Source organism: Ranitomeya imitator, chromosome 2 (genome assembly GCF_032444005.1).
Source record: "Ranitomeya imitator isolate aRanImi1 chromosome 2, aRanImi1.pri, whole genome shotgun sequence".
Lineage (NCBI taxonomy): Eukaryota > Metazoa > Chordata > Amphibia > Anura > Dendrobatidae > Ranitomeya > Ranitomeya imitator.
Window position 1 is genome coordinate 667,275,446 of NC_091283.1, and position 18,155 is coordinate 667,293,600.

The window sequence follows — 18,155 nt, forward strand, 5'->3', positions numbered from 1 at the left end:
GAAAAAAAAATGGTCTCAGAACTTCTCTTTTCCCTCTATTGAGAAGCATTAGTACTTTGGGCCTCCAGTACTGTTATGAACAGGTAATTCAGAACCACAATGGACCTTGAAGTTCAGAGCACACAAAGTGACCTGACAATTACCAAAAACATAGGACGAGCTCTGAGACGTGGGAACTCTGCTGACCGCAATCCCTAATCCTATCCAACAACACTAAAGGTAGCCGTGGAGCGCTCCTGACCAGACCTATGCGCCTCGAGCACAGCCTGAGAAACTAGCTAGCCCTAAGAAAGAAAAATAAGCCTACCTTGCCTCAGAGAAATACCCCAAAGGAAAAGGCAGCCCCCCACATATAATGACTGTGAGTTGAGATGAAAATACAAACGCAGAGATGAAATAGAATTAGCAAAGTGAGGCCCAACTTACTGAACAGACCGAAGATAGGAAAGATTGCTTTGCGGTCAACACAAAACCCTACAAACAACCACGCAGAGGGGGCAAAAAGACCCTCCGCACCGACTAACGGTACAGAGGTGCTCCCTCTGCGTCCCAGAGCTTCCAGCAAGCAAGAAAAACCAATATAGCAAGCTGGACAGAAAAAATAGCAAACAAAAATAACACAAGCAAAACTTAGCTTATGCAGGATAGACAGGCCACAGGAACGATCCAGGAGGAAGCAAGACCAATTGACATTGACATTGACTGGAGGCCAGGATCAAAGCACTAGGTGGAGTTAAATAGAGCAGCACCTAACGACTTAACCTCATCACCTGAGGAAGGAAACTCAGAAGCCGCAGTACCACTCTCATCCACCAAAGGAAGCTCATAGACAGAACCAGCCGAAGTACCACTCACGACCACAGGAGGGAGCTTGGCCACAGAATTCACAACAGAGAAGCATCACATGATTTTTCAAACAGTGCCAATACTTTTATCCACCCCCTTTTTTCCAATTTGGCTTTAGGACGATTCTTTTTGTGTTTTTTCATTTAAGAAAAATTAAATGAAGATAATACCACCAAATAATTTGTGTTTGCAATCATTTTCAGGAAGAAAATGAGTATTATCTGACAGAATTGCAGTGGTGTCAATACTTTTGGCCATGACTGTATATGTACATACCCCCGATACAGTCACTGTGAACTCCACAATACCCTCAGTCTAATCGCTGCCTCTACCAGTCACATAGGCTGACTGGAGGCCTGGTTCTGGTAGTGTATGGCTTCGGGGTGAGGGTTACAGTACAAAAGGAACATCCTTATGAAATTTTATATTTAATCCAAAACTATAGGCAGTGTTTATAAAAAAAAAGATTTTACAAAGGAGATAAAAACAATACAAGAAGGGTCATTATATTTCAAGTGATCCAAAGCTGAATATTTTTTTTACCAGGTATCTTAGGATATTTATTTTGTTTGATGTATTTTGAAGTGCCACTTTAGTGAATTAGAAATAATATGTTTTATTTTTATCTTTATTAGTAAATTTAATAAATTTCTTAAGTTTAAAAAAAAAAAAAATCCCTGAATTTTGGGTTTATATACCCTATAAGAGATCATGAGTCAAAGTGCAAGACAGATTTATAACAGACAAAAATTTATTACAGAAAAATAAAAATATTAGCACACAGTATATACAAACAGTCAATACTGATGGCACAAGGTATCAGTATGCTACAGATCCACAATAAAATAACGGGGACAGGAAGCAAATGAACCAAAAGATGTATATACAGCAAGACATATGGTATCTACAGTTAAAAAACACGTGTATCAAAGTCACAGAGCGGTCAGAGACTATCACAAGGTATTAGTCTCCGAACACCATGTAAGGTAAGCTATACACTCCTAGTTAGATTTCCCGGATACTATGTATACACAAGAAAAACTGTGATACATTGAGTATAGATGAAGGTTTTCATGTGGCAGAGTATCAGTCTAATTCAAAACAATGCAAAGAGAAGGGGTAACATAAGAGTTACATGGGAGAAGAGGGATATGCATCTTAAAGGGACATCTTACCCATGGTGCCCCAAGTGGAAATGTTTAACAAATGGCAGCCCCAAATTTTGTGTTTGTCTGACTTTACATTTGTTATCATATCTCGGGCTAGAATTAAGACAAAGAGATGGGAAAGTCCACATTTTGTTCAGAATTACAAAGGCTTTAATTTGATATGTCAATAGACTATGTGGACATATTGTTTTTAGGAGTCAAAGTCTAAATTTTGATGGTCAATTTTGGAGAAACTATACGCTATATATTTAAAAAACAAAAAACAAACATATGTTACTTGCGTTCTTGGTTACATTTGTTCAGGGATTCAAAATGGGATCTTCATAGGTTCATATTTCAAACCTAATTTTCTAAATGCAGTCTCATTCTAAATCATACATGTTTAAAGTCAACTTAAAAGAATCTATCTTTTGAACACCTTTTTAAATATGCATGTAACTTTTTTTTGTTTGTTTTTATTACTTCACTAGACATGTCCAAAAGTACAGTAGTTACATCATCACGTAATGACTACCACCAGCCAGGACATAATTATTAGGTTGCAGGGCAGTACATTTTGAAAATTCTATTGAGGCAGAAGCTAAATTAAAAAAAAAAAAATACATGGGTTTCTTTCAAATTGGCAATAACCAGCTTCGTATTGTCACGATTTCCACTCTGTTTTTGTCTTTTTGTTACTTTGTGTCGGTGCTGTCACTCTGTGCTAAAAGCTGCAATCACCTGTGTTCATTTTCCTTAAATCAAACTTCTATTCTACTTAAAGGGACTCTGTCACCTGAATTTGGAGGGAACAATTTTCAGCCATAGAGGCGGGGTTTGTTTTACCCTTTCCTTACCCGCTGGCTGCATGCTGACTGCAATATTGGATTTAAGTTCATTCTCTGTCCTCCATAGTACACGCCTGCACAAGGCAAGATTGCACTGTGCAGGCATGTACTACGGAGGCACAGAAGAAAAAACCCCGTTGCATATTTAATATGCCAAAAGTGGGGATACTAAGTAGTATCAACCCACATTCACAATATTTTATTGACTCTGTAATGTAACTATATAAATAGGAGAAAAACTGGAGTAATTAATAAATAAGTATGAAAGTACAAAATTTATTTTAAAAAAAATCAAAGAAAAACACATAATAAAATTGTCAATCAGGACAAGGACACGGAAGTACATACAGTAGTGAGGTGCACATGGGAGTTCAGAGGTAGTACATCTATCTGATTTACATTTGAATGCTTGTCCATGTGCTAGGTAAGTAGAGCCAAAAAGAAGGCACAATAAATAAAGCCCAAGTATTGTATAACAATGCGGGGATCCACAGAAGCAGCGGGAGCTCTATAGCAAGGTTTAAAGCCAAAAGTAAGGCAAAAAAAAAAGGTCAGGGTAAATCAACATAGATCAAGCCCAGCTGGAGATCCGCAGAGTAAAGGGACTGTATCATAAATTAAGGGCAAAACTTACCAGGTCCAGTGCACAACACTACTCAGATGGTAATGAGCTCCAAATGATGGCGGGTGACCCCGACGTACGTTGTTGGGATTTTGGCCGATTCCTCCTGACAAACTGGTGTAGCAGAGTCAGGTTGTAGGCCTCCTTGCTCACACAAACTCTTTCAATTCTGCCTATACATTTTCTGTGACACTGATGTCAGGGCTTTGTGAGGGCCCCTCTAGTACCTTCACTCTTCTCCTTTAAGGGGTTGTCGTCTACTCTGACAAATTCTTCTCAATCACTATATTCCTTCCTTATAAATAATATACCGGTACTCCCCTTCAGTGATGACAGAGTTCCGGCAATGTTGGCAGTCAGAGCCAGGTTCACTGTCCCTTTCTTCAGACAAATCACAAAGTAATAGAGAGCAGCCTACGTGACTGCAGACTTCTGAATCCTCACAATGCATGCAGTCAAGATTCTCCAGTGATGGCGCTAGAAGTGGTCAGGTGCCTGACCGCATGCAAGCTATTTTCACATGTGGCGTCAAATGCAGACTAGATATGTGCGGCCTCACTCAATACAAGCGAATTGAGGGAGGCTGCACAAGTCTAGTCGGAATGTGCTGGAAGTGTGCATATTACATACTTAGGATCACATGACTGACTGCTCAAGTACTGTGCATGCTGTAAGGATTCACAAGTCTGCAGTTCATAGTGTGACTGTAGCAGGGTGGATCTGATTTAAATCTGATTTAAATCACGATTTAAGTCACTAGTCAGTAAGGCTTGATTTAAATCAGTGATTTAAATCAAAGTTTCTACCTAAACTAGTTCTTACTACTTTAACATGCAAGTAGATGAAGATTTTTAGAATCACTTTTTATATTACTTTTTTCTCCCCAGTTTAATGGGTTAATCATTCATATTTGGACACCACTGTTCTGTTGTACTTAGGAAGGAGAAAAATAATCCTGACCTTAATAACAATTTAAATAGATTTATTCAACTGAAACAATAACAACATTACAGCATAAGTTATTTGCTTAAAGGGACACTGTCACCTGAATTTGGAGGGAACAATCTTCAGCCATGGAGGCGGGGTTTTTGGGTGTTTGATTCACCCTTTCCTTATCCGCTGGCTGCATGCTAGCTGCAATATTGGATTGAAGTTCATTCTCTGTCCTCCATAGTACACGCCTGCGCAAGGCAAGATTGCCTTGTGCAGGCATGTACTACGGAGGACATAGAATGAACTTCAATCCAATATTGCAGCCAGCATGCAGCCAGCGGATAAGGAAAGGGTGAATCAAACACCCAAAAACCCCGCCTCCATGGCTGAAGATTGTTCCCTCCAAATTCAGGTGACAGTGTCCCTTTAAACAAACATCCATGTTTGTTAACTAATTTGGCTAAACAAAATATATATATATTATAAGAAACTTAGACTGTCAGCCCAGCCGACACATGAAAAACTTAAATACTGCTGTCCCTGCTGTCCTCTGTAGCTCACTTGTCGTCATCTTCATCATCATCTTCTTCTTTGTTCCTATTCATAATCTGGAAAAGAAAAACAAGCTTTCCTGCTTTATTGGGTCCCAACCGATTTCTCAATTTAGAATGAATGAGTCCAAAGGAAGAGAATATTCTTTCAACGCCTGCAGAAGAAGCTACTGCTGTTAAAAGTGAAATCATTACTTGAACAGTCTCTAAATCCAAGCACTTAAGTGACTTCCACCAGTTTACTGGTGTGACCTTCCTTAAAATATCTTCAGCAAACATATATTTCTTGAATGGTTCCCCCTTAGCTCTGAAGTTTATTATAGTTGACATTAAAGATGGATGATTGCTGGATACCCATGTCATAGCTAACTGCTCTTCCTCAGCACTTAGGTTTTGACCCTGATATTGGATATTGACAATATTTGCCAAAAAATGAGCTGGAGTCAGTGCTTGTCCCATTCGTTTGTTTACTGCTTGTAATTTAATTCTGTCCATGTGTAGTTCTGTTTTTAAGTGTTCACTCAGTTCCTTCCAAATTTCAACAGCATCCGCAATAAAATAGCTATTTTTCTGTATTTTGTTTAAAGCTTGAGAGATGGGTTTCAGGAAGCTCAGCATATGTTCAACATTTCTCTTAAGCCCAATGTTGAGGATTTTGGCCGTCACAGTGCCATCTATTTTATCTCGATTTTCTTCACAAAGTGTCATCAGAATAGGCCAGTTTTTGATATACTGCTCAAAACAGTCCACCACAGAGTTCCATCTAACATCTTGTGGGAGCGTTAGCTTGGTTCCACCCATCCTTTTCAGAGCTGCTGCTGCTGCAGCAAAATGATTATTACGGAAGTATTTAGCAATTTCAACAACATTAGCCTTTATTTCTGGAACACTTAAGTCTTTGGCTAAGAGGTGCAGCAAATGAGCACTGCAACCATATGTTATTAGCAGCTTTGTATTCCCTCCCTGCTCTTCTAAATCTCTTCTCATCTTGGATACGTTTGCAGCATTGTCAGTGACCAAACTGCGTACTAGACATTTGAATTTTTGTTCACATGTCGTTATAGCTTCTACTGCCACTTCTTGTAAGTATTCTGCTGTGTGTGCATTTCCTGACGTATCAGTTGTTTGTGCAAGGAAGACTTTACCTTCTTCTGTTATACAAGCACATACAATAGGATCATTGTGGACATTACTCCACCCATCAATACTTAGGTTAACAATTTTACCCTCCAGAGCTGTTGCACATTGCTCCATTTCTCTGTCATACACTTGATCCAGCAGTTTCCCTGCAACATCAGCTCTGCTGGGTGGACTGTATCCTGGTCTCAGTGACTGAACCATATTAATGAAATGTGGGTTCTCAGTCAGACGGAAAGAAGAGTTCGTTGCATAAATAAACTGGGCAGATTTTTTCATCAATCAACTCTTTTTCTAATCTGCTAGTTCTTATCACAAACCTATCTATGGTGGTTCCAGGAGGTAAAGGTTTTTTCTTCCTTTTGGGTGATGGTGATATGTGGCTGTGGGTGTCTGATGATGATGCTGCTGCTAATGAAGCACTATCCTGGATGGATAACTCTGAAACTGTAGAACAGGATGATGGTGATCTTGGAGGTGGATAGTTTCAAGAATCCATGAATTCCCCTAAACAAAAAAAGGCAATGCTGTTATTTTATTGTTTATACAATTTCTGCTTATTGTACACAACACATCACTGTCCCTGCCCCAAAAGGAATATTTGTTTTTCTTCATAACTGTACCAAATGACAGTAACATACAGTAATAATAAGAAATATAATTTTTCTCACACATGACAGTTCAGTCTTTAGAAATAGGATTCAATAAAAATGTTTACCAACCTGAAGATCCTGCCTGTTCAGAAGTGTTTCTTTGGTCATCTTCATCACCGCACTTCTCATGATGTTGCCTCATTCACGTCACCAGGCCTTGCATCTCTTTGTTGCATCGTTTGCATTTTGCACGCATGCCTGCCTTACCGATAGGCGAAGGAGCTTCATTAAAATATTCCCAAACTGGGTCTCTTTTACGGCCTGCTGCCATTATAAGGAAAGAATGTAATAAACCTCAGATCGTACACACAAACAGATCCAGACTTGTCTGTCTGTGGCTATGCTGCAGTATTGTGCTCAAAGTTTCACTTTCATTTTCTTGTCTGCTTGCCCTTCCTCCTCCTCACACTTAGATTCACATTCTTCTTGTGTTGTGCAGATCTATTCCACTCCAAACACTCAGAAACATATTGTCTAACTTCTTGGACTTGGCACTGAAGGGGTTGATTCTGTATTCATAGGTTTGTAGAACAATAGGATTAAGGTCTTTTTCTCAACTCTGTTCATGTTGTAACATTTTTGCCGTGAAGAAGAGGCTGGGACCTCTGCGGAGTCAAATTCAGTTTTGAGAACTGCGTAAGTAAAGCGAGTGTCTGTGATAATATAGGAGAGAAACTGCCCACTAATCCTACAGAAACCTCTGGAAGAGCATGGCATTGTGAATGTTACACATATACAGCCTTTATTCTACTGAGTTAAACAACTCAGCTTTATCTCATGATGGAAGAACCTTTGGATGGTAAAATATTTTCCTCAAAAAGCAGTTTATTGAAAAAAATCCGATTTAAATAAAAAAAAATCCGATTTTGTTTTTTCTTTTTTTTTTTAAAAAAAACATTGATTTTTATCCACCCTGGACTGTAGTCTTGTACCCCAAGGCCGGAAAACCCCTTTAAGCCCTTTTGCCACAACTTAGGAAGTATGCTTGGATTCAGTGGCAATTTAGGAGGACCATTGACTCCCAAGCTTTTAAAAGAACCTATTACCCCTTTGGAAACCTTAAAGTGAAATAAGACCAAATATAAATCTCTCTCAAAAATAAAGAATTTGGAAAATTAAAACATTTACTCACTAATTTAGTATCAGGAAAGATATATATCTTGGTACAGTGTTAGCCAGTAGATAGAAAAATATTTAGAATTGAGAGTCCTCAGTGGTTGATACCTTTTAATGGCCAACTGAAAAGATGGTAACAAATTGCAAGCTTTTGAGACTACACAGGTCTCTTCATCAGGCAAAGACTACATTCTTCAGAATTTCTTTTAGTCTTTGCCTGATGAAGAGACCTGTGTAGTCTCGAAAGCTTGCAATTTGTTACCATCTTTTCAGTTAGCCATTAAAAGGTATCAACCACTGAGAACTCTCAATTCTAAATAATTTAGTATCAAAAACTTTGACTCTTTAAAGGAAATCTGTCACCCCAATTTTCGCCTATAAGATACAGCCACCGCCATCAGGGGTTTATCTACAGCATTCTGTAATGCTCTAGATAAGCCCCCGATGTAACTTGAAAGATAAGAAAAATAAGTTAGATTATACTCACCCAGGGGCGGTCCCGATGCGGCCCGATGGGCGTCGCGGTCTGGCGCCTCCCATCTTAACATAGTAACATACTTAGTACGGCCGAAAAAAGATATTTGTCCATCCAGTTCAGCCTATATTCCATCATAATAAATCCCCAGATCTACGTCCTTCTACAGAACCTAATAATTGTATGATACAATATTGTTCTGCTCCAGGAAGACATCCAGGCCTCTCTTGAACCCCTCGACTGAGTTCGCCATCACCACCTCCTCAGGCAAGCAATTCCAGATTCTCACTGCCCTAACAGTAAAGAATCCTCTTCTATGTTGGTGGAAAAACCTTCTCTCCTCCAGACGCAAAGAATGCCCCCTTGTGCCCGTCACCTTCCTTGGTATAAACAGATCCTCAGCAAGATATTTGTATTGTCCCCTTATATACTTATACATGGTTATTAGATCTTCATACAATGACATCCTCTTCTTTGCTTCCTGCCTCGGCTCCTGCGCAGGCGTACTTTATCTGCCCTGTTGAGAGCTGCGTGAAGTATTGCAGTGCGCAGGCACCGGGAAAGGTCAGAGAGGCACGGCGCCTGCGGCAGGAAGCAAAGAAGAGGACGCCATCGTATGAATATGGGAGGTGCCGGACCCGGACAGTGACGCCCATCGGACCGCACCGTGACCGCCCCTGGGTGAGTATAATCTAACTTGTTTTTCTTATCTTACAGGTTACATCGGGGACTTATCTACAGCATAACAGGATGCTGTAGATAAGCCCCTGATGGCGGTGGCCGCACCTTTATAGGCGAAAATTGGGGTGACAGATTCCCTTTAACCACTTCCCAAAATTGGACATATCGGGATAACCCATTTTGGAGGGAGTTCCCATACATAGATGGATGTATTGGTACATCTTGGAGATTATGCAGGCACAAGAGCAGAGTCTGCATGATCACTGCTAGGAGCGCAGCTTAACTAATAGCCAAGTTCATGCTTTAAGAGCCAAGGCCAGTGCCAGTATTGCCCACGGCTGTATAACCCTCTAAATGCCGCCATTAAAGCGCCATCCACGAGAAAAGGTCCCATTCACCCATCTTAACTGCTAGCTCTTAACTTCTTGTGATGATCTGCCACGAGGTCAAAGCTATGAAGGTGTAAAAACAACATTCATACCCTGCTTTGAAGGTTGGCTACAAAATACTACTACAGAAACTCCTCCAAATAAAGAAGCACTTAAGCTTCTTTCTTCATCATTAAATATTTGTATATGTGCATGCACTGAAGTGTGAATGTACTCATTACTCACCTAGCACAGTCTTCTCCAGGTTTCCAGCATTGTTCTTCTTTGCTGCTTAGTGATGTCAATGTACTTCAGACTCTCGGGGTCACTATGCTTTGTGTCTTAAGTCTCTTTTACAACGCAAGTCCATGAAGCCTTGTACTGATGCTCCATAGACTTACATTGCTAGGGTCATTTCCAGGTCCTTCAGAGCGCAGTATGACCTGGAGAGTTTGCAGAGCGGAGTCGCCACTGAGAAGATGAGAAGAACGAGCTGGACATCGGAGAATGCGGTAGTAAGTATATTAATAAACTCACAACTAATCCAAGTTACATAGCCATCGTATTAAAACTTGCAGTCGCCATCTTCATCTTTTATTGGCACGTCTCTTGTCGGTGTTCTGCAGGCGGTGACCTGCTGGATTATTCCAGTGCTTGCTGGGCAATCCAGAAGTCACTATTCAATGCAAGTCTATGAAAGCCAGAACGAAGCTCTCATAGGCTTACATTGAGAGCTTGTGACTGTTACCTCTGACTTCCGGAAGTTGCAGTCACAAGATTGCTGCACGTGACTGGAGTGCATCGGGAACAGCTGAAGATGGTGGATGGAAAATATAAGAGGGTTATAAAAACTTGATCCCAGCTCACCCAGCAGCTCTACGCCCATCCACCCATCATTGAGTAAGACTGCTTAGTGCAGTCGAAACGCGTCGACTGGGACATGTCGACCATGTAAATTTTTCTTTGGTACGCACTATATTTTCTTTTGAGAAAGAAAAGGAAAATCCAGTCCTGTTGAGGTGGACTCCAATTTTTTTCTATTTTCCGTAATAAGAAGGGCTTTGAATTTAGATTAGTACCACCACTCCAGTGCGGAAATGAAAACAAAAACATTAAAAATAAAAATAATAAAACACACACACACCTGGAGTAGCGCTGGAGTGCTTCTTTAATTCATATCAGAAAATTCTAGAGCTTTAACGTAACTTTCTGGGATTTTCCAAGCCATTTAAAAGCTCGGCAAGCTTTGTGTGTGAAAACTTCTTTTCACTTCTAATTTATTTATAACTAGCTGAAGAGCCCGACGTTGCCTGGGCATAGTAAATATCTGTGGTTAGTTATAGCACGTCACTTCTCTTATTTTCCCATCACGCCTCTCATTTTCCCAATCACATCTTTAATTTTCCCCCTCACATCTCTCATTTTCTCCCTCACACCTCTCATTTTCTCCCTCACTCCTCTCATTCCCGCCTAACACTTGTCATTTCGACCTCACATCTGTCATTTTCCGATCACTACACTATTTTCCCTCACTCCTCTCATTTTGCACTCACACCTTTTCATTTTCACCTCACACCTCTCATTTTTACCTCAGTATATACATGTTTGTCATCTCCCTTATATATAGTATACACCTGTATGTCATCTCCTGTATATAGTATATACCTGTATGTCATCTCCCCTGTATATAGTATATACCTGCTGTGTGTCATCTCCCCTGTATATAGTATATACCTGTATGTCATCTCCTCCTATATATAGTATATACCTGTATGTCATCTCCTCCTATATATAGTATATACCTGTATGTCATCTCCTCCTATATATAGTATATACCTGTATGTCATCTCCTTCTATATATACTATATACCTGTATGTCATCGCCTCCTGTATATAGTATATACCTGTGTTATCTCCCCTGTATATAGTATATATCTGTGTGTCATCTCCTCCTGTATATAGTATATACCTGTATGTCATCATCTATATATAGCATATACCTGTATGTCATCTCCTCCTGTATATAGTATATACCTGTAGGTAATCTGCTCCTGTATATAGTATATACCTGTGTGTCATCTCCTCCTGTATATAGTATATACCTGTATGTCATCTCCTCCTGTATATAGTATGTACCTGTATGTCATCTCCTCCTTTATATAGTATGTACCTGTATGTCATCTCCTCCTTTATATAGTATGTACCTGTATGTCATCTCCTCCTGTATATAGTATATATCTGTGTGTCATCTCCCCTGTATATAGTATATACCTGTGTGATCTCCTGTATTAGACCTCGTTAACACGTTATTTGCTCAGTATTTTTACCTCAGAATTTGTAAGATAAATTGGCAGCCTGATAAATCCCCAGCCAACAGGAAGCCCTCCCCCTGGCAGTATATATTAGCTCACACATACACATAATAGACAGGTCATGTGACTGACAGCTGCCGTATTTCCTATATGGTACATTTGTTGCTCTTGCAGTTTGTCTGCTTATTAATCAGATTTTTATTTTTGAAGGCTAATACCAGACTTGTGTGTGTTTTAGGGCGAGTTTCGTTTGTCAAGTTGTGTGTGTTAAGTTGTGTGTGGCGACATGCATGTAGCGACTTTTGTGAGATGAGTTTTGTGTGGCAATATGCGTGTAGCAACTTTTTGTGTGTCGAGTTGCATGTGACAGGTTAGTGTAGCAAGTTGTGTGCAGCAAGTTTTGCGCATGGCGAGTTTTGCGCGTGGTGAGTTTTATGTCTGGTGCCTTTTGAGTATGTGCAAGTTTTGTGTGAGGCAACTTTTGCATGTGTTGCAAATTTTGTGCATGTGGCAATTTTTCTGCATGTGCAAGTTTTGCGTGTGGCGAGTTTTCCTTGAGGTGAGTTTTGCACTTGTGGCGAGTTTTGCGTGAGCCTATTTTTTGCATGTGGCGAGTTTTGCGCGTGGTGAGTTTTGAGCGGCGACTTTTGTGTTTCGACTTTTATGTGGCGAGGTTGGTGTATGTGTGGTGAAATGTGTGCTGAGGGGTGGTATATGTGTTCAAGCACGTGGTAGTGTGTGGCTCATTTTGTGTGTGTTCATATCCCCGTGTGTGGTGAGTATCCCATGTCGGGGTCCCACCTTAGCAACTGTACGGTATATACTCTTTGGCGCCATCGCTCTCACTCTTTAAGTCCCCCTTGTTCACATCTGGCAGCTGTCAATTTGTCTCCAACACTTTTCCTTTCACTTTTATCCCCATTATGTAGATAGGGGCAAAATTGTTTGGTGAATTGGAACGCGCGGGGTTAAAATTTCGCCTCACAATATAGCCTATGACGCTCTCGGGGTCCAGACGTGTGACTGTGCAAAATTTTGTGGCTGTAGCTGCGACGGTGCAGATGCCAATCCCGGACATACACACACACATACACACACACACACACACACACACACACACACACATTCAGCTTTATATAGTAGATTAAAGTGGATCAGGTCTGTAATCATTTGTAGTAAAATGTGCTTGCTTTATGTACAAAGCATGTTACCGAAACACCGCTAAATAAAAGTTTTAATGACTTGAAAGCAATTGTACGTAAACTTAGTACACAAATATCATAAAATAACGCGTCACTCCCTCATACAGTACTCACTTGATGAAAGCAGGAGGCATGTCTCTTTTCATAATTTGATCTTCAGTTGTCTGGACCGTTTCTTTCCCAACCTGAGGTAAAACGATGACAAGGTTAGGTGGGCAAAAAGTGGAGAATATACTTCACAATCGGTGAACAACATGGAATCATTTTATCATTCACAAAGAAGTAAAATTTCGAAGGGATGTCAGGGACTTAAGTAGAAAGTAAATATGAGATCCGATGGGTCCGACTCCCAACTGAAATCAGCTCAGGGAGTAGCCGGAAATTGGCGATGTCCAGTACGCAACACATAGCTAAGAGTCCGCCCTGCTCTTTATTTCCAAGCCACTTGAAAGGCAAAAAGCAGTAACAGTGACCACTAAGCAATGCCCGAGCAGCTGTTCTCTGCCTCATACATGGCTTATATCTATCCACTCACAATATCGCTGCAGGGGCCAAGTGTCAGGCCTATCTGATCTCATACGGATGACCTATAGACTGTCCCGTGAGGGGAAATATTAATAAACATTTTTATTAAAAAAAAAAAAAACAACAACTTGAAGGACCATACAACAGTTTTTAACAAGCATTTTCTAAATACCAGATATGGTAAAAGAGACCTGTGGAATATCAACAGTGTATTTCAAAACCTAACAATAGTACAAATAAAGTCAATGCAAAATTATTCATTAACAATTTAGACAAAATATTTAATCCCTTAGTTGTTAATTTTAACCCCAGCCCCTAAGCCTGGTTGCACCTTCCTGACCAAGCCAAAATTGTCCAATTCTGACCACTGTCACTATGTGGTAATAATTCTGGAATGCTTCATCGGATCACACTGATTCGGAGACTGTTTTTTTCGTTACATATTGTACTTCATGATAATGGTAACATTTATTCGATATGACTTGTGTTTGAGAAAGAAAAAAAAAACAGAAATTTGGCGAAAATTTAGCAAGTTCTGAACTTAATTTTTATGCTCTTAAAATCTCATAATTAGGTCACACAATACATTTAATAAATAACATTTCCTACACATCTACTTTATATCAGCACAATTTTTGAAATAATGTTTTTGTTAGGAAGTTATAAAACTTAAAAGTTGACCAGCGATTTCTCAATTTTTAACAGAATTTACAAAACAATTTTTTTATTTTTTTAATGTACAACATTACATTTGAGGTGACTTTGAAGTACCAATATTGCAGAAAATATCCAAAAGTGACACCATTCTAAAAATTGCACCCTCCAAGTGCTCAAAACCATATTCAAGAAGTTTATTAACACTTCAGGTGTGTCATAGGAATTTTTGGAATGTACAAAGGAAAAAAAAATGAATATTTACTTTTTTCACATTCAGACCAACTTTATTTTCACAAGAGTAACAGGAAAAAATGGACCCCAAAATTTGTTCTACAATTTTTCCTGAGCATACCGATACCCCATATGTGGGGAAAAACACTGTTGGGGGCATGGCAGAGCTTGGAAGAGAAGGAGCATCATTTGACATTTTGAACGCAAAATCTGCTGGAATAATTAGCGGATGTCCTGTCGCATTTGGAAAGCTCCAGATGTGCCTAAACAGTGAAACAACCCCCCCCCCCCCCCCCCCCCACACACACACACACAAGTGACACTATTGTGGAAACTAGACCCCTCAGGGAACTTATGTAGATGTATAACGTAGAGTCATAGAAAAAAAATTACGGTAAATAAAAATTGAGAATAAAATAAATTTTGGGGGGCAAAAAATGTTTGTTTTTTGCCCCCCAAAATTTATTTTATTCTCAATTTTTTATTTTCAAAAAGGTAATAGGAGAAAATGGACCACAAAATGTAGTGTGCATTTTCTTTTGAGTATGCAGATACCCCATTTGTGGTGAAAAACTACTGTTTGAGAGCACAGCAGAGCTCAGAAAAGGAGTGACATTATGGAATGTAGATTTTGATGGAATGGGCTACAGGTGTCATGTCGCATTTGGAGAGCCCATGATGTGCCTAAACAATGCAACCCCCCCTCTTCACACACAAGTGACCCCATTTTTGGAAACTAGACCCTTCAAGGAATGAATCTAGATGTGAGGTGGGCACCTTGAACCATCAGGTGCTTCACAATGTTGTAAGGTTGTTTTTTCACCCAAAAATGCTGTTTTAGCTCCACATTTTTTTCATTTTCACAAAGATAGCAGGAGAAAATGGGTCCAAAGATTTGATGGGCAATTTCTCATGAGTACGCACATAACCCATATGTGGTCGAAAACTACTTTTGAGGCACAGTGCAAAGCTAACAAGGGAAAAGGAACCATATTGGAGTTCATATTTTGCTGGAATGGTTTGAGGGTGCTATATCACAGTGGAAGAGGCCCTGAGGTCCCAGACCAGCAGAATTCCCCATAAGAGATGCCATTTTACAAGCTATACCCCTCAATGAATTCATCTAGGGGTACAACTGGGTCACAGAAATTTATACCATTGGGCTGTGAAAAGAATAAAATAAAATTATATTTTTACCATCAAAATTGTTGTAGCCTTAGATTTTGCATTTTCACACTGGGAAATGGGTAAAAATTGGCACCAAAATTTGTCCCACAATTTCTGCTGAATATAGAAATACCCCGTATGTGGCTATACTGTACTGCTTAGCCACATAGTCAGACTCGGGATGGACTGAGTGATATTTGCCTCCTGAAGCACAGATTTCTCCACAAATAGTTGGCGGACTCTATATACAGAGCCTCTAAGTGCTAGAAGAGCATCATTTCCCCTCAAGTGACCGCATTTTGGAAATTGTACCCTTTTGGGAATTAATCTACAGATATAGTGACTCCACACAAAACTCACAAAAATTAACAAATTTATGGCCGAGAGAAAATAAATATATCTCTCCCAATATTTTTGCCCAAATCTCTGAGACAGCCTAGGATACTCCCCAATATACCGTATATATAAAACAAAAAAAACGAGTATATAGATCCCAATACACATATTTAAAAATATACGTTTTTTATTAATCAACAATATTATGAAAACATTACATCAGTAAATACATATATAGCACAGGATAAAGTGAGGAGGAAACAGATGGTAGCGGCGAAACAGAAAGAAAAGTACCGTATAGATCACATCCCTGGGGCTGCTAGTACAAGATCACTAGTATAAGGATTTCATGTGACAAATGCCACAATCTCCCATAGTTAAATTATTAAAGTGCCACAGTGCAAAGATATTACCATTCATAAGTACCAAGCAGCTTACCCATCGTGTATGGATGTCTTTCGAAGTGCCACACGCAGCCCCCCTGACGCACGTTTCGCGGTCTGCTTTTTCAAAAAGGGGTCAGCAGAACTCCCCATAAGAGATGCCATTTTACAAGCTATACCCCTCAATGAATTGTACCCTTTTGGGAATTAATCTACAGATATAGTGACTCCCGCTGACCTCCCTGCGGCGGGAGATGATCCACGGCTAGCGTCGCTGATCTCCCGACGGAATAGCTGTGCAGTTTTTGTCACAGCTTCCGGCTGCGGTGGATTGTGGTAGCGACACAATCGCCGGAAGTTGTGACAGAGCCGATTGGTAATTATATATTAAATGTGATATTAGAAAAGGGAAAGGAAGAAAAAGAAAAGAAAGATGGGGCAGGTATTCTACCCCAAAAAAGACATACCCTAGGTATTATAGGCATGTAGTTTTTTTCTCTGCCATTACCCATCCGGGTTAGTAGGCATTAAGGCGAAAGAACTATCTAATAAGAGTCAAAGACAGTGTCTGAATACCAGCGCATAGCCTCACTCATAGAATGGAAAGGATATCATGCACTTCATAAGAATCATATTGTAGTTGATCATTAAGACCATGAGGTTTGATGCGGTTTGGGCTATATATCCAGTGGGCCTCCTGGGAGGATCCTCCGATCCCAATACCCCCTGCCCTCCCTTCTAGGAAGGCGTGACCATATCATACTAAATTGGAAACAACCAAGACTACCCCCGTGTTGTTCCCTCAAGTGTCTCGAGACAGGGGTGTCATGTTCATTCAAGATATCTACAATATGGTCACCAACCCCCTCCTCCTCAACTCTCATTTAATTTTTCCCATGTAGTCAACAGAACAGAAACATTGAAATAAATAAGTTACACCCAAGGTATGGCAGATGGCGAACTGTCTGCAGTGGTACATTAATTTAGTCGATTCACTCCTAAATGAGTTGATGACTTCAATACATTTACAGGAGCTGGAGATACAAAATAATAAAACTAAAAAATATTTACATGATTTTGAAGATTATCAACAAGTATACCGCTGGCGTAAGAAACAATTCAGAACTCAATCCAGATCACAATCTATCTCAAGTGGCTCTACTACATCCGAGGGAGCATGTGGAGATAATTTTTTAGGCGTAACAAATGGACCCGTAATAACTGGTGATCCAACAGGCAATCATCTTCAAAACCTTCATACACCAGCTTTGAAAAAAATCACTCATACAACAAGAGGGACAAGAAAGGGAAGAGACCTTAAACGTAATTAACCTCTCACAACATTCATTATCACAGACTGAAGTCCTCTCCAGAGGTCTCTCTTTCTCACAGGTGGATGGCTCTGACAGCTTTACACTTAAGGATCTTGAACTCTTTGCTAGTAAGTTGATTAAAAAAAAAAATACTTTTCACCTAAGATTGATCCTTCAATGTCTGCGACTGAACTGCAGGCATTGAGTGACCTTGAATCTCTGGCAACAGAGAATGAACAAAGAGACCCCCTCCGCCCCAGTGCATTTATACCGACGCTCACAGACTTTTCCCCCCTTGTCAGCTTGCCCTCAAGTGGAGATCTTTGTGAAACTCGTGAAAGAAGACATTAATAGACTTGACCCACATATTACTGAAGATAATAGCTTTTCTAAAGGGAGCTAGATAAATTAGAACATTAAGAGATATGAAGGATGTAGTGATCAAGCATGCTGACAAGGGGGGTAATGTGGTTATCTGGCCCGTTGAGATGTACAAAGTAGAGGTATTCAGACAACTTAACAAAAAGGAGTGTTATCGTTGTTTGGATGCCCTCCCCTTTTGGCCTTTCAACTTGAACTCACTCTTTTGGATGGAGTGGAGAACAATGCCATCTCCGTTAAGATGCGAGAGGCCTTGCTACTGGAACATCC

The 18,155-nt window shown here is 40.0% G+C and overlaps 1 protein-coding gene across 2 annotated transcripts in view; it reads right to left on the reverse strand.

The window, feature by feature from the left end:
• The window catches only part of VCL (vinculin), a 175,872-nt gene that overhangs the window by 78,904 nt on the left and 78,813 nt on the right, over positions 1-18,155 (reverse strand). For both annotated transcript variants that reach the window (XM_069753013.1, XM_069753014.1), the window contains exon 2: positions 13,007-13,077. In XM_069753013.1, coding sequence (XP_069609114.1) covers positions 13,007-13,077 — 71 coding nt within the window. The remainder of the gene's footprint in view (positions 1-13,006; positions 13,078-18,155) is intronic.